The 16,647-nt window shown below is 56.4% G+C and overlaps 3 protein-coding genes across 3 annotated transcripts; 1 reads left to right on the forward strand and 2 right to left on the reverse strand.

Annotated features, from left to right (window-relative positions):
* Window positions 1-4,052: 4,052 nt before the first annotated feature.
* On the forward strand, window positions 4,053-13,196 carry BJ171DRAFT_584638 (uncharacterized protein; the record flags this gene model as incomplete). Its single annotated transcript, XM_053114313.1, has 29 exons — window positions 4,053-4,235; window positions 4,450-4,671; window positions 4,823-4,990; window positions 5,107-5,209; window positions 5,327-5,435; window positions 5,529-5,652; window positions 5,769-6,023; window positions 6,199-6,399; window positions 6,508-6,735; window positions 6,846-6,953; window positions 7,143-7,244; window positions 7,348-7,484; window positions 7,581-7,688; window positions 7,820-7,910; window positions 8,003-8,089; window positions 8,239-8,392; window positions 8,515-8,574; window positions 8,765-8,874; window positions 9,055-9,186; window positions 9,287-9,397; window positions 9,599-9,823; window positions 9,992-10,255; window positions 10,384-11,466; window positions 11,607-11,816; window positions 11,945-12,154; window positions 12,284-12,445; window positions 12,591-12,759; window positions 12,965-13,056; window positions 13,146-13,196. 29 exons carry the CDS (start codon window positions 4,053-4,055, stop codon window positions 13,194-13,196), a joined length of 5,259 nt encoding a protein of 1,752 aa, XP_052964070.1.
* Window positions 13,197-13,489: 293 nt separating this feature from the next.
* On the reverse strand, window positions 13,490-15,407 carry BJ171DRAFT_601342 (uncharacterized protein). Its single transcript, XM_053115084.1, has 4 exons — window positions 15,100-15,407; window positions 14,790-14,976; window positions 13,878-14,642; window positions 13,490-13,751 (listed from the first exon to the last, which is right to left on the reverse strand). Exons 2-4 carry the CDS (start codon window positions 14,949-14,951, stop codon window positions 13,692-13,694), a joined length of 987 nt encoding a protein of 328 aa, XP_052964071.1. The 5' UTR covers window positions 14,952-14,976; window positions 15,100-15,407; the 3' UTR covers window positions 13,490-13,691.
* Window positions 15,299-16,644, reverse strand: BJ171DRAFT_193795 (uncharacterized protein). Its single transcript, XM_053106205.1, has one exon. The coding sequence runs from the start codon at window positions 16,460-16,462 to the stop codon at window positions 15,524-15,526; it is 939 nt and encodes a 312-aa protein (XP_052964072.1). The 5' UTR covers window positions 16,463-16,644; the 3' UTR covers window positions 15,299-15,523.
* Window positions 16,645-16,647: the final 3 nt, after the last annotated feature.

A 16,647-nucleotide genomic window follows, 5' to 3' on the forward strand; every position in this document is an offset into this window, starting at 1 on the left:
ATGCACATGTGCCATCGTTGTTTTCGCAAACGGAATGCGCATATCAGAGAGTACACTTTATTCAGAAAAAAAACGGGACAATATAGCCGTTTCCATGAACATGTAGTATGTGCTGTGCTTGCGTCAAGCAAAGCCACAAGAAATAAAACAGATCACTTTGGCAGCCTCCGAGTGAAGACCGCCGGTCGCTCTCTGGTCTCCACAATCGACCTGCATACTGTGATCATGTTGCGCGCCGCATTGACGTCGCGATTCCACACTGTCCGGCAGCTGGGATTCTTGCAGCTCCTGACAAAGTGGGAATTCGCAACACTGGGCGCATCGAGTCCTTCCAACCGAACTGGCTCCAGGCACTTGGAGCACACTTGCGAGGTGTTGAACTCGTTCGCCGAGACTACCTTGACACTTCCATGATGGTGATTGGGACGGCGTCGGTGGTGCTCGAACTGCTCAAAGTACCGAGCAAACCGCTGCCTCCGAGGGCTGGATGCATAGCCCTTGCCTTGACGCCATGACGCATTGCCAAAGGCGATCACCACATCATTCTCCCTCGGGGCGTGCTTCAGGACGGCCTTGCACATCCTGTCGACGGCCACTTGGCGCCTCTTGTGGCCCGTGAAGCGATGGTGACGGGCCTTCTTGCCAAGGTGGAAGTCGAGCTGCACTCGCAGCTCCGGTCGCAGGACATGTGCGAGATGGACCTTGAAAGCCTCCGAGGACGACATCTTGGGCGAGGGGGTGGTCGACATCCAGGTCTCGATGCCGAGTCGATACTTCATGGTGTTGTGCCGCTCAGTATTGGACGTATGGCCACACATTTGCTGGTAGTGGGCATTGGAGAACGAGACTACCTCGTCTTGGTGGCCCGGTGCTTGGATGACCGCAGTGAAGATGGAGCCGACTCCAGGATCGATGCCAATCCAAGTGGTGCGGTTGGGGTTTGGGTCACCGATGTGGGCCTGGATGCGCTGCTCGGCAGTCGGAGGAGGCTCGATGGTCTCGGTGTGATCGGTTCGACGCACAAACTTGACGAGGCCGATGGTGCATCCAATGCCATCGGTGCTGATCTCGTAGTTGAACAGCTTCTTGTTCACGTCCCGCTCTTGGAAGAGGGAACTACGCAGCTTGAAGCAGCTGCGCCAGAGACGATCCTGGTTGTTGATGCCGTCATCACCTTCATCCTTGAGCATGCCCCATGTGAGTCCAAGACGATGTTCGGTGTCAAGGAGTTCCCAGAGTGCGACGGTGTCGATCTTGACACACTTGGCCTTGGCTGTGCACAGAGGGACCACCGCGCACACGGCCGGAGGAGTGTCGACGGCGAGCTGCTTGAGTGCCCAGTTGATCCTGGATGCCAGCTTGTTGATCTTGGACTTGGTGGTGCCGAGCTCAGACTTGGCGTTGGTGAACCTCTTGTCGTCGGAGGGAATGCCTCGGGCAGTGAGCTTGTCCAGCTTGGCCTGGCGCTGCAGCTCGGTGACTCGGAGGGCGGGCATGTCACAGTCGATCCACTTGTGGACATTGTCGACCATCTTGTCTCGGGCGAGGATTCTCACATGGTGTGAGAGGCGATGGAGGGCCCGGAAGCGGTCCTGGTCGTTGCTGTACCGAAACTCGTCCAGGACGTGGCCAAACTCGGGATAGAGGAACTCGAGATCGGCCTTGGGTGGAGTCTGCCCTGGTTTCTCGAAGAGCTCGAGACAGGCCTCGATGGCTTCGTGCTTATGCTTGTTGGCTGGGAAGACGGCAGCGCAGAAGCGGCGAAGGAGTCGCCAGTAGGCCAGGTCGAGGTGGGTGGTGCAGTTGGTGGCATAGGCATTGACAGCCAGTGTGAGAAGCTGACTGTGAGCACCATCAGGCAGACGAGGGGCCGGAGGCAGGTCTGCGTGCCGAGTGGTCTGGTAGTCGCGAAAGGAAGCGACCAGATGCTCGTTGTATTTCTCATTGTCCCCGGTCGGGGAGAGGGCACCGTCCTGGACGATCTTGAAGCATTGGCGAACGAAAGCAGGGGTGGACTTGGAGATGACGGGGACGGGAAGATCCTGCTCGATGCACCGGAGGATGTGCAGGTTGAGCAGCCTGGATGCCTCGAACTGGATCTGGGTCATGGCCTCGACGGTGGCCTGGATCTTGTCGCGGAGAGCGGGATTGAGACAACAGCCATCCATCGTCTGCTTGAAGCAGCTGAACTGAGGGGCGGATGACCTTCCATCCACGAGTGGGACGACAGAGCTCTTGAGGGGCCGGTATTTGGGACATTTGCTGGTGTTGCAACGTTCGTGATCGGTGCCATCGCACTGGCGACATCGCTTGCCGGTACTCGAGGAAGTAGATGGACCAGGCTCGGTGGGATCGACATCCATTGGATCTGCAGAAGCAGTGGTGGTGAGCGACGGAGCAACAGACGACCAAGCATGCGTGAGATCAGAATACGAACCAGAGACAGGCTCCGACTGTGACTTGGCTTTCTTGGGCCTGGGTGGCCGAGGCTGGCCATCACCGGTGCCCTTACGCTTCGGAGGCATGGGGGCAGAGGATGCTGGATGCCTGCCAGTGGTACGGGTCAGAACAGAGACTTTTTTATCGTACAATAGCGCGATGATCAGATCAAGGCGAGATGAGGGAAGAAAGTAGCAGGACGAAGGTGTGGCATTTATACCCGAGAGCAGGAACCCGTCTGCGCGGGCTGGTTGGGGAAGCGACCTGTTCAAAAATCGCCGAGAGGTTCAAGCCAGGGATGTGAACGTGAAAATGGCGGGGTGATTGGAGGGAACTCAACCCCAGAAGCGCATCGCTCGCTCAATCAGCCGTGGGAAGACATCTGGAAGCACCCTCCGAACGGCAGACTCAAACAGGGTCACCATCCCGATCCTGAACCCCTCGGAGGCATTCAGCGCTGCTGCCTTCCTGTACTGATGCTTCACAATCCCAAAGAAGTTCTCGATGGGATTGAAGTCGGGCGAGGCAGGTGGGGTGAAGATCACTGACCATCCACGGTGCTCGATGCAGTCCAGGACAGCCCTTGTCTTGTGCATGCTGACATTGTCCATCACAATCACAGAGTCGTCTGGGAAGCTCGCTCGCTCGCTCAAAGAACTCGACCATCGAGTGTGTCTTGAATGATGTGGGGATGTACATGCGATGCAGCACACCAGAGTGGTTGATGGCAAATGCAGCCGAGACAGACTTGTGTTTCATGTGATTGCGCTGGCGAAGCGGAGCACCCTTCGGTGAGTATCCGTAGAGAGGGAAAATGGATCTCCTGATCCCTGTCTCGTCGACAAAAACGAATCGCCGTGGGTCGATGGAGCGGACCTGGTCCCTGAACTGTGCCACTCGCTCATCCAGTCGCTTGGACTTGTAGAGGTGTGTTGCCCTCTTGTGTGAGAGACCTGCTCGGTGGATGGCAGTGTGGCAGAGTGAGAGTGATACTTTCCTCTGGAGGATGGACTCGAGCTTGCATCGCAACACAGGACCAGTCTGGAACGGGTCCTGTTCAATCAGGGTGCGAATGACTGGACATGCCTGCTCGAAGAAAGTGGATCTGCGAGCTGGGACCCGGGATGGGTCATCCAGCTTGCATCCTCGGTGCCATCGATGGATGGTGCTCTTGGACACACTGGCGAATGGTCATGGCCAGCGCGCGATAACATTGGGTAACAAAATATTCGATTAATGGTCAAAAACCCGGGTGTCCCGTTTTTTATTGGATTGCCTGTAACTTGCCACCTGCATTGCACTTCACCCACACTCTATTCCACCCACACTCTATTCCACCCACACTCTATTCCACCCACACTCCATTCTACCCACACTCCATTCCACCATCCGAATCCAAGCACTCGCATCAGCATGCCGGTCGACCGACCGGGCCTGCTCCTGCGATGCTTCCTGCTGGCTTCCCTGCCGATCACACCCACGCCCGCCATCCGGCCTGTCTCGCTTCCGTCTCTTCTTTCTCATATCGCCCCACACCACAGCTTCGATCCCAGCCGCGTCCGCACTCAGCACCACTCCCGCGTCCGCATACACAAGTCCTCGATCCCAGCGGCATGCAAATCAGGCATCTCAAGTCCATCATCCCTGCCGCGGATCTTCCTTCGCGAATCACCGCGTTGGCATGGTCTCCAAACAACCAAAAGCTCGCCGTCGTGGGAAGCGACAAGGTCGTGCAGCTCTTTGACGAGACGGGCGAGCGCAAGGACCGCTTCGCTACCAAGCCAGCCGATCCAAAGGTACTCCATGCCCTCCGTTACGTCGCTGCTCTCCACTTCCTACCACCCGTGGGCCAGCACCACTCGCCGACGCCATTTCCGACTCAGGCCCCCCTGCAGACTTTGTCGACTCTTCTGCTGCTTTCTCCCCGACTCGTCGCCATCGCACGCCGCTCGCGCTGATGCAATATTCGTCATCAATTGTCGCCCCCATTCGCGTCCGCGATCTCTCCAGGCCGGCAAGAGCTACTATGTCTGCGCGATGGCATTTTCACCTGACTCGACCAAGCTCGCGATCGCTCAGTCCGACTGCATCGTGTTTGTTTACAAGCTGGGCCTCGAGTGGGGTGAGAAAAAGTCCATCTGCAACAAGCTCATCCAAACCGCGGAAATCACCTGTCTGACCTGGCCCAAGGAGCAGCACAATGCCCTGGTCTTTGGCATGGCCGATGGGAAGGTAAACCTCGCCGGACAGGACATGTAGCACTCTCCCTGCTGTCTCGCCACCCTGGGCGCAATTCGCTCCACTCTGCAACCCATGGCTCTAACGTCGACTCCATTTATATGGCTCGATGGTCGGCTCGCTCTCCCGGCATTCCCTGGCATAGGTGCGCGTCGGCAATCTCAAGACCAACAAGGCAGCGACTCTTTACCAGAGCGAGAGCTGTGTCATCTCTGCGTCCAGCAGCGTCGATGGCAACGCCATCATCACCGGCCATATGGACGGCTCCATCAACCGGTTCTTCTTTGACGACGGCATATCGGGTGCCTCTCAGGTATATCTTGATTGTGCTGTCACCGGCTGGGCTTCAAGGCGTTCGCACCGCGCTCACACCTGATTCAAATGCAAATGCCGATTCACCTGCAAATATGAATGCGATGGCCATCACAGGGCAAGTTTGTTACCCATCGCTGTCCCCCAAGCGCCCTGGGCTGGGGTGAAATGGTGGTAGCTGCTGGAACGGACCGATGCGTCGTCTTCTACGACAACGAAGGTGCAGTACATCTGCCGGGTCGCTCGGCCGGGCTTGCTCCGAGCAGATGGCACGCCGCTGCTCACGACCGCTCCCATCGCGGAGCAAGGACGCTGATCCAGACTTTTGCACCGCCAGGCCGTGTTGCTCAGGAGTTTGACTACAGTCGAGATGACGAAGAGCAAGACTTTACTGTCGCCGAATTCAGCCCCAGTGGCCAAAGCGTCGTCATCGGCAGCTTCAACAGGTGGGTCATTTGGGCCTCATGCAGCATCATCAGAGCCACACAAAGTGTCAAAACTAATGGACTTGCTTATGCCCACGCACGCACTGGGCGCAGGTTCCACATATACAACTACCAGAGCTCCAAGGGAACCTGGGAAGAAGCCCCGGTCAAGATCATCGAGAACTTTTACACCGTGTCGTCTCTGGCTTGGAAGCCGGACGGCTCCCGACTCGTCGTGGTGGGTGGCTGAGGTGGCTCGGACGGGGAGCAACTGTTTGGGAAAGCGCAGAGCCATTGCACTGCATGGTAAGGTCTCATCCCGGCGCTCATTCATCAACCTTCTGGCTGACCCAGGGAAGCATGTGCGGCGCCGTTGAGCTGTTTGACTGCTGCCTGCGCCGCAGCAAGTACAAGGGCAAGTTTGAGTTCACCTATGTCTCGCCGAGCCAGGTCATCGTCAAGCGCCTGTCGACGGGCAGCCGCATCGTCCTCAAGAGCCACTACGGATACGAGATCCAGAAGGTCAACATCTTCCAAGACCAGTATCTGATCGCCAACACACCCGACACGCTGCTCATGGGGGATCTCGCAAGCTGCAAACTCAGCGAGGTAAGACGAAATTGAATCATTCGGCCACAGCCCATGAACACTAGGCACGGCTCAGCAACGCATCACAGAGACGCTCGCTCGTGTTTCTGTCGGGAAGGGAGAGGCATATGGGGTAGCCCGTAGAGCCGTCACGAACACTATCGCCGCTGAGTCATCACATGCCGAACACCCGCAGATTCCGTGGCAGGGAAGCTCAAACGAAAAGTTTTACTTTGAGAACCCGCAAGTGTGCATGGTCTTCAACGCCGGCGAGCTTTCGATTGTCGAATATCCTTTTTGTCGTTGTTGTTGTTACCTCACTTTGGCGTTCCCGACCGGATGCATCTGCGCCAATCCGCGATCGTTGTTTCCAGCCTTCATCCTTAACCACTCGACAGTACATATGGCGTGAACGAGATACTAGGATCGTGTCGAACCGAGCACATGAATCCGCATCTGATCAGGTCGGCATCTGGTCGGGCTTATGTAGCCCCCTCGATCACAGAGAGGCCGTTTGGATGCATCGCTCAGCCCATCTAACCCGTACTACCATGGCCATTATCATAACCATCATCGCAACCACCCCAGTGTGCGACTGAACGAGCGAAGATCTGATGAAGAAGTCAAGCGCATCGCCTACCTGATCGACCTGCAGACGATCCATATTCTAGATCTGACCAACGGACTGAACATTGCCGACATCAATCACAATGCCAACATCGATTGGCTTGAGGTTTGTTCCCTTGCTCCTTATGGGTTTCTGAGTACGGAAGAGTATCGGGAAGAGCGCACACTTGGCCCATGCTCCCTCACCGAGTCGCTGACTCGCTGTGGCATCGGCAGCTCTCTGGAAAGGCCAACAAGCTCCTCTTTCGAGACAAACGCAGGCAGCTGCATCTCTACGACATCAACACCCAGACCCGAACGACTCTTCTGCACTACTGCAGCTATGTCCAGGCACGTGCGGCTCTCCTCTCCTCTCCTCTCCTCTGCGCTCGTTCTCCGCACACACTAGCTCTTGATCAGAAAAGAAATTACGCTCGTCGACTCCCCCCCCCCAAACATTCTGGCCTTATCTGGATGCCGGTGTGCATTGACCCGCTGTTTCAGCGCACTAACACGTGGCCTGACAAATGCCAGTGGGTGCCCAACAGCGACGTTGTTTGTGCGCAAAGTCGATCAAATCTGTGCATTTGGTACTCGATCGACTCGCCTGAGCGAGTGACCATGTTTCCCATCAAGGTGAGCCCCAGGCGGATATGATTCATCTTGTAGATGTACGGTTGTGGGGTGTGGCGCGAGCCACCTGGCAAGTTGACATTCAACGGCTTGACCATCGCTGTAGGGCGAGGTCGAAGACATTGAGCGCTCTGCAGGACGAACCGAGGTCATCGTGGACGAAGGCGTCAACACAGTGTCATACACTCTGGACGAGGGGCTTATTGAGTTCGGAAGCGCTCTCGAGGACAAGGACTACGAACGGTGAGTGAGCAAAGCTGTAAAGCAAGAGCTATGATGCATCTATATTGAGTCGCTATCGTTGATACGCCCGACTGGGTGTGCATACATCGATTTCAGGGCGGTCTTCTTGCTCGAAACCCTGGAGCTGACGCCGGAAACAGAGGCGATGTGGAAAACACTGAGCACCATGGCCCTCAAGGACCAGAGACTCCCGATTGCCGAGAGGTAGTACATTGGCGATGCTGATAGCAGCCCAAGCCATGCATGTCAATGAGGGTATAAGCCGGATGGCTGTTTCATCAGTAGAATCTATGCATCAACCGGGCAGCGACGACTCAAGCGTCCTCCACTTTCAGATGCTATGCAGCCCTCGGCGACGTGGCCAAGACACACTATTTGCACAAGCTCAACATCCAGATCGATGAATTCAAACTGGAGGGACACATTGTAAGAACAAGCACTGCTTGGCCCCGTCGGTCGATGTCGAAGCTTTGCTTTTGTGACTCCATCGGATCTAATCTGATTCGCAACTCTGTCAGGACGAGATGATGCACTATGCTGTGCGAGCTAAACTCGCGATCCTCGAGAAGCAGTTTATGGCTGCAGAGCAGATCTATCTGGACCAGGTATGATCGACCTGACGTCGTTGGACAGCCGAGCAATACACTCGCTGTTTGGTGCTGCCGATCGTCCAGCTTCAGCAGCGTGCTCCGACGAAGCCATCATCTTGACTGCCGGGACACCCGATTTTCCTGTCACCACTACCAATGCACAGGAGAAAATAGAAGAGGCAATGGAAATGTACCAAGACATGCACAAGTGGGATCTGTCCATCAAGGTGGCCGAGGCCAAGAACCATCCAGAGCTGGAGACCCTGAGACGCAACTACTTTTCGTGGCTCTTGGAGTCAAACCAGGAAGACAAAGCTGGTACGACAAGACACTCGTAATTTGAAAGCAACCTCGTCTGGGACCCGACGTTGATTGTTTGAAAGGGAACTCCTCACTCTTGGCATGCGACTGTTGACAACCACGGGCGCTTGATTGCACAGGCGAGCTCAAGGAAGAAGAAGGCGACTACATTGCCGCGGCGAATCTCTATCTGAAAGGAGGTAAGCATCCAGTGGTCTCTCAGCCGCGAGACTTTGTCAACATGACGGAAGCCCGTACAACGCACGCTCCATCCCCTGTTCTCCATGTGAACCACGATATCTTGCAGACACATCCAGCAGCCAAATCCAATATCCAATAGCCACAGACACGGTTCTGACTTGCTTCATCTTGTAACGACAACAATAACAGGCATGCCGGCCCGAGCCGCTGTGTTGCTCGCTCAACACAATCTTTCCTCCAACATTGAAATCACGGAGAGAGTCGCCGCCGCCCTCTTCAAATCTGGGCTATACGAGAAGGTGAGTTGGCCTGGAGTGTGGGAACAGCGCGCCGCGACTGGTTGACACCAGCATGCGAATGCTGTGATTGGTCATGTCCGACCGCCTCGCCTTGTCGGATGCACCCAACTCATTTGCAAAGTCACAGTCGTTGTGTATGGATCCTGGAAGAGGGCTAACCCGCATCTGGTTGCATCTCAGGCCGGCGAGCTATACGAAAAGCTCGGCAGTGCCGACCGAGCCATCGATGCATACAAGAAAGGCAAGGCATTCCGGGCCGCCGTGGAGCTGTCGCGACTGCTGTTCCCGCAAGAGGTCATCCACTTGGAAGAGGTAGCCATGGATGTGTCCCAGTGCTGAGCAATGAACGAGCACCAGCGTTGAGCCATGAACGTGTGCGAGTCTCCGCTGACACTGCCCCTGACCGTTCCAGCAATGGGGAGACCATCTCGTCTCTCAAAAGCAGATGGATGCCGCCATCAACCACTACATTGAGGCTGGGTGCTCACTCAAGGCCATTGAGGCAGCCATTGCATCAAAGCAGGTACGCCCACGACCACCGCTGGGTCTCTATTGTCACCGTGGCTCATCCAGCGCTCGCATCTCGTCGTGCAAGCTCTGTTGCGTCCCTGGATCGGAGAGCCGCCGAGCCATTGGCATGCACAGGGATAATGGCATGGTGTACCATCCGACGACCAGATCATGACGATCGAGCTCACCTTCAGCACTGCCTTTTGAACTACAGTGGCGCAAGGCAACGAGCATCGTCGACTCGCTGCAGCCCATCGAGAGCGGTCGCCCATACCTCATCCAGCTGGCAAAGCACTTTGCCGAGACGCATGACTATGCTCTGGCGGAGAAATACTTTGTCGCCTATGGCCGTCCTCAGGACGCCGTGGACATGTATACCTCTGCTGGAAAGTGGGAAAAGGCTCACGGGCTGGCAACGACGTACATGTCCGCGGAGGAGGTCGCGTTCTTATACATATCGCAGGCCAAGGAGATGGAAGGCCAAGGCAAGTCCACTCACACTTGCACTCACACTTGCACTTGCACTCGCACTTGCACTTGCACTTGCATCAAGCATGCGCCCTCGGAATCGCACTGACTCGCCTGAGCAACTCCAGGCAAACTCAAGGACGCAGAAAAGCTGTACCTGACCGTCGGTGAGCCTGATCTGGCCATCAATATGTACAAAAACCACAAGCAATACGATCAGATGATCCGGCTGGTGACTTCGTACCACAAGGATCTGCTCATCGAGACGCACCTCTACCTGGCCAAGACTCTCGAGACCGAGGGGAACTTCAAGCAGGCCGAGCACCATTACATCGAAGGCAAGGACTGGAAGTCCGCCATCAACATGTACTGTGCCAACAACATGTACGAGGATGCGTATCGGGTGAGTGTTTGTGTGTGCGTTTGCACACGATTGCGCTCCACCCCCCACAAGTCGGTTGCGCTCCCACAAAGCTCTAGGCTGAGCAGTCCATCAGAGTGAATATGCTGACTCCAAAGCATTTTGCACAGATCGGAAAAGCCTACGGCGGCCCCAACTCGGCCAAACAGGTGGCCTATCTGTGGGCACGCTCGCTTGGCGGCGAGAGCGCAGTCAAGCTGCTCACCAAGTTTGGGCTGCTCGATGCAGCCATTGATTTTGCAACCGAGAACGGCGCCTTTGACTTTGCCTTTGAGCTCTCGCGCTTTGCCGACAAGTACAAGCTTGCCGATGTTCACTACAAGCACGCCATGTTCCTGGAAGACGAGGGCAAGTTCCCGGAGGCGGAGGCAGCCTTTATCTTGGCCGGCAAGCCCAAGGAAGCCATACTGATGTACATCCACAACGAAAACTGGGATGCGGCCCTGACGGTGGCTGAGACATACGAGCCCAACAGCGTCGCAGAGGTGCTGATCGGGCAGGCCAAGGTCGTGTTTGACAAGAAGGAATACACCAAGGCCGAGTGCCTGCTGCTGCGTGCCCAGCGGCCAGATATCGCCATCAAGCTCTACAAGGACGCCAACATGTGGAAGGAGGCCATCAACTTCACCAAGGAATACCTGCCCCACAAAGTGGCCGAGATCCACGACGAGTATGACCGCTACGTCTCTGGGCAGAACCACTCTGGGCGAGACGAGATGCTTGCGGCGGCACGCATGCTCGAGCAGCAGAAGGACTACTCCCGCGCCATCGACGTGTATCTCAAGATGACTCCGAGCCAGACAAACAACATCGAGTTTCTGGAAGAGCTCTGGGAGAAGGCCGTCGAGCTTGCGATGAAGTTTGTCCCCGAGCGCGGCCAGGAAGTGGTGGCGGCGGTCGGCAGCCGACTCATCGAGATCAAGCGGTACCAGCACGCCGCCGAGTTCTTTGCAGGCGTCGAGCTTTACAAGGATGCCATCGACGCTTACGTTATGGGTGGGCTCTGGGACAAGGCTCGCGCCGTGCTGACGTTGGCGCCAAAGTACTCTGAATACGTCGAGAATGCATATGTGGCCCATCTGAAGAAGCAGGGCAAGGCCGAGGTCCTGGTGAACGTCGATGCGGCGGCAGGAATCGACCTGTACGCATCTCGAGGAGAATGGGACAAGTGCCTTGAAAAGGCAAGCCAGCAGGTACGCCAACGCCAAGGGATGAAGGCCTTATCTGTCGGGATCGATCGGGTGGAAAGGAGGGAGGCGGGTGGACGGTTAGTCAGGCAGCCGTCAATCTGTCTATGCTGAGCGTGCTTGTTGCTCCCCTCTCTGCCGCCCAGGGATCCGATATCCTGGGCAAGTACTTGATCACATATAGCATTGCCATGATCAAAGAAGGCAAGTTTGAGCAGTGCGTCCAAACCATCCTCAAGTGGGGCATCTTCACGACATCGAGCCACCTGGATGTCTATGCCCGTCTCTCGCGCGAGATCTTTCACCAACGGGCACCAACGGCGGTGGCGTCTCTCAAAGATCTGCTCTTCAAGCTGGTATGACCCGAGGAATTCGTTGAATCGGCGCGCTCGCACATCCTTGCTGCCAGCTTTGTGTCGATGTACAAGCAACGCTGACCCCGGCGCCTGGCACCAAACCGTCGCCGCTGTCCTTTCCACAACAGATTCACGGATCGACGCTGCAGCCTCAGAGCAACCTCAACCCCGAGTTCCACACCTTTCTGTTCATTGCGCATCTGCTGAACCTCCGAAACTACTGCTCCAAGAAACGGGAGCTGGCGTATTTTGTTGCCAAGCAATCCATCAGTCTGCTTCGGTACTCTCGCGACATCCCAGCCGACCGTGCCTTCTTTGAAGCCGGAGAGGCGGCAAAGGTACGGGCAGCGCCGGTCGTGAGCCTGGGTCTGGCTCGGCCGCACGTGAGTGGTAACTTTGGGCCAGATTCCTGATTATCTCGCTGTTTCGTCCTGATCGTTGGCTCGCCCGCTCGATCACACGTCCAGAGTGCTGGCATGAATGCCATGGCATTTGTTTGCTGGAACCGATACATTGACATCAGCGAAGCTATTGAGGAGGGCGACGCCTCGCTTCTAGAGAACGCCGACTTTGAAAACACAGATGTGCCATTCGACATCGAGCTACCGGAGGAGATTTACCAGGCAAGTGTGCGAATCGGGGGGGGGATTTGAAGACGTGAATCGCTGAGCCTTCCGTGTTATGGTCGCAATCCCCTTCACACGTAAACCGTGCCCCAGTCCACGGCCCATGGCAACAGAACTCAGTGCTGATACATTGTTACGACAAAACCAGGAGTCGAGACGAGAAGAGGTCCGCGACTGGGTTCTGCAAGTCTCTCTGGACCAAAAGACGGCCCAGGAAGTCGACCGCCGCGACTGCGAGGAATGCAATGCCAAGTTGTACGATGCGTCGCTGGTGTGCTACAACTGCCACACAACCCACGAGCCTTGCGTAATCACAGGTAAATGCAGAAGGAGTGCCCACCAGGATCGATGGAGATGGCCGGATGTCTGCTGGATAGTATACCGCTTTGGCAGAAGAGGAGAGTAGATTCGGAGAACGTCCACGTCTGTCCCACCACCAATCCCTCTGCGTGCAAGTTCTGCCCCGAATACCGATTGCCCGTTTCCGCACTCGTCCTGTCTGATTTGTCGTGACTGCAACAGGATATCCTGTCTTGAGAAACAAGGTCAAGTGTCCCACCTGCAACAGGCATGCCAACAAAGAGGACTGGAACACATTCGTCATGGCTGAACGAGTAAGTGGCAATGCTTCCAGGCCTGTCCAAATACGGACTGCTGTCATCAGACTGTGGTCTGATCTGATTTCCTCAATCCGCGTGGCCAGGTCTGCCCTTGGTGCATGAGCGCACAAGCACCCATCTACTTTTCCCACTGACGGGCGCTCTATGTCGACGGTGCCACTCCCGAGACCCTGACCAGGATCAGTCCCGTATCGCAGACAGGCAGGGATGATGCTTCAATTTGGATATTGGAGGCAGAGTTGCCGTGTTATGAGATCCAGAATGGGCAATGTCGACACCGACGGGGATGCAGTGATGAAGAGATGTGTGGTGCAGTGCAATTGGGGTGGAGTCGCAGTTGTGGAAGTCGACAAATCAAATGGCAAAGTGCAGTCCAGCATGGATACGAAAGAGTGATAGAGTCGAACAAAGAGCAAAGAGCAGAGAGCAAAGAACAGAGAGCAAAGAGCAGAGAGCAAAGAGCAGAGAGCAAAGAACAGAGAGCAAAGAACAAGCAATGGCCGCCTCGCCCTCCTCCCAGATTGTCACTCAAAGCACGAGTGAGCAGCCCAGCAGCCTTCCAGAAGGCCAGAACAGCGTGCCTATGTTTGATAGAGGGGCGGGGTGGCGATGATGACAGGGCAGGTCGCTCAGACAAATCCAGAGAGAATCAGGGTGCCGGCAAGCATGACCAGAGCCGGAATGGCAAACTGGAGGTACAGAAGAGTTGAAGCAGAGGCAGCGGTGAGACGGATGTGCGAGATTGAACCGAACCGGTCGTGAGAGCAATGAGATGGAACAGCGGGAGCGATTGTGCACATCTTGGCATGACTTACCTGTTGGAACATGGTCGGAGAGGGTGCGGACGAAAGCTGGAAAGCTAAGGTGCCGAGGCTGCCAGAGTTGTTGTAAGGGACACCGACGCAGCGGGAAAAGATGCTCATGGGGATCGAGTCGTCCAGATAGGCCTGCTGGTAGGTGGTGCAGGTGTTGTCGACCATGGCAGTGCGCACGGTGCGGCAGTTGACCTGGCAGTCGCTGTCATCGCAGACCTGGACGACAGGGCCGACGCCGGCCTGGCACGAAAAGTACACATATCCGCCCGAGCCCGTGAAGCCCATGCGGATCTGGAGGGCCATCGCCGACTCGAAGGCAGCGGTGCTCTGGGTGGTGGGTGCAAACAGACTGCGCGGATAGCATCCGACGGAGCTCAGGCCGATGATCCGGGACTCGGTGACGGTCGTCGAGGAGACGTTCATGCCACAAGTGGCGTCGTTGACAAAGAATTTGGCGACAATCGAGTTTTGGGGAAGATCGCCGCTGGCCATCTGGTAGACCTGCAGCCCGCAGTTCTGCGAGACTTGGGCACCGTCGCTTCCAGCGACGCAGTACTGTTCGTTGCATCCTTCGTCTCGAGACTGCTCGACGACGATCAGGCTCGGGAAGACTTGGGCGCACGACGGCTGGAGATTGCCCCAGAAGTACTGGGTCTTTTGGAAGTCGGCCACGGCCACTTGGATCGCAGAACAGACGACGGCGAGGGTGACGAGGACTCTCATGTTGAGCGGGACAGCGACGTGGATGGACGAAAGCAAAGAAACCTGGTCCAGCGATTGGAACAAAACCCGCAGCTCAGTCGTCAGTGGGGGATCGAGTGGGAGAGCGAGTGGAGTAATTATGCAGACGGAGACAGCGGGAAAGTAATACAGTCAAGGGCGACAGACATCGAAGCAAGTAGCGGCGCTTACCACGGAGACGAGACGGCCGAGACAAAGCTGGTGCTGTGAGCCGAGCAGAGCCAAGGCTCGCTTATAAACGGTGCAGCAAGTCGTTGCATCAAGGCCGAACGACGTCAGAGCAATCGGTTGATTGGGCAAGAGCGGGGGGGGTATGACCCGCTCCAACGACATATGTCCATCTTGCTTGACGAACGCCCTGTCGAACCATCAAAGGATAGTGTCAGTTTTTGAGCTTCTTGGTGGCCAGAACGATCCAAGCAGCAAAAGTCAGTCCGAAGCAAGTTGTTCGAGACAGGGTCGATGCCGAACGGAGCAGTACCGTTCTCAAGTTCACTTGTGGAATGAATCGATCTGAGAAATGGGGCAGCAGTGTCCCTGAGCGTCCTTCGCACATCAACCGCTGCCTGCTGCTGGTTTGCGAAGCACAGTCTTGGGACCCAATATGCATTCGGCCGTCTGGACAGGTCCATGGTTTCTCGATACCAGGACCGTCGGGCCACTCGCCGTGCTTTCTGGGACATGGTCGTCTCTGGTGATGGTGGAACTGACCAAAAGACTTGGCAATCCTGAGTCTCCGTGAACAAATAGGACTGCTGCCCCCTTTTCTCTCAAGTGCAAAGTGCAAGCGGGTGCGGGTGCGATGGTATGTGTGCGAACTGGAGTCGATTTTGACTAAAACTCCCACGCACGGCCCGATGGAGAGGGGATGCAAAGACGCTGCATCGGAGATAGATTGGCTCTGTTCACTCCATTCCCTCGCAGTCCATACATACATATTCGGGCTCGCCAGGCACCTGGGCACCGACATGCTCACAAAACGAGCAGAAGCGATGGCGGCACTTGCTGCATGCCGGGAAGACTGCCTCCCAACAGAGCGGACAAAAGTTGGACCAGCTCTCGGGGCAAGAGCAGCAAAAGGCCACACGATCGGGATCTTCGAGGCAGGACCAGCAGAACCGCGAGTGGCAGTTGCCGCAGTCGGAGAGCTCGTCTGACAGCATATCCGGCAGGATCAAGGCCAGCGACCGGCGGGGTGGGGATGTTCGGGATGATGGGGACTCGGGGGAAGCGGAAGGGCGAGCCGGATCCGATAAGGTGAGCTCAGCCCCAAGCCGGAGCAATGTCGCTTTGTTTTCAATCTTGGAACAGCAGCAGCAGCGATCTCCCCACCACGCCGCGAGAGCCGAGGCAAGGGTCACTCTGGTGGAAGGATCGACATCCGAGCTGTGGTCCGGTAGCGGATAGAGGCGACAACACGCCTGGCAAAAGAGGCTGCTACCGACGACGATGCGATACCACAGGATGGGCTCGAAGGAGTCGTTGTTGTGAAGAGGCCGATCGTCGCGAGCCATTGACGAAGGCAGCGTGTGGACTGAATACCCAGCCTCGGATCGCCGGCCTGAAGGAATATAGCAGGGGAGCATTCGATTCCTAACATAGTGTCCAAAGAGGGATAGCGCCGTGTCTCTGCCCAGGAGGCGGAAGGCAGTCTCTCGCCAGAGCGACAAAGTGAAGGACGATCGGGTGAGGAGGTGGAAAGACTCTGGAGAGACGTGGGCCAAGTGCAGGATCGCCCGGAGATCGTCGACGAGGAAGGAGCAGATGTGGATGATGATCTCGAGCGGGAGGCTCAGCAGGCTCGAACGGAGGAGCTCTGCGGGTGCCCGAGACGGCGACGACATGATGGATGTGGATGGATGCAGATGAGGATGTGGATGGATGATATGGATGCGGATGTGGACGGATGTGGATGGAGGCAAGAAGGAACAAACGGCGACGGCTCAGAGCGCTTGATGCGTCGCAACCTCCGGGACTGGACACGGCCCTTGCCCTGCATCATGTCAGTAAATCAAAGTGACAGATGCAT

The sequence above is a fragment of the Polychytrium aggregatum genome, assembly GCF_025602895.1.
Source record: "Polychytrium aggregatum strain JEL109 chromosome Unknown BJ171scaffold_35, whole genome shotgun sequence".
NCBI classification, from domain to species: Eukaryota; Fungi; Chytridiomycota; class Chytridiomycetes; order Polychytriales; genus Polychytrium; species Polychytrium aggregatum.

What these genes read in the sequence shown, in the direction of transcription:
- BJ171DRAFT_193795 (XM_053106205.1), bottom strand. Translation starts at nt 16,462, where the DNA reads ATGTCGTCGCCGTCTCGGGCACCCGCAGAGCTCCTCCGTTCGAGCCTG.
- BJ171DRAFT_601342 (XM_053115084.1), bottom strand. Translation starts at nt 14,951, where the DNA reads ATGTCGTTGGAGCGGGTCATACCCCCCCCGCTCTTGCCCAATCAACCG. An exon ending in TCGGCCGTCTCGTCTCCGTG is followed by an intron (nt 14,643 to 14,789) that starts GTAAGCGCCGCT and finishes TCGCTGGACCAG; the next exon opens with GTTTCTTTGCTTTCGTCCAT. An exon ending in CTCCGACCATGTTCCAACAG is followed by an intron (nt 13,752 to 13,877) that starts GTAAGTCATGCC and finishes CTGTACCTCCAG; the next exon opens with TTTGCCATTCCGGCTCTGGT.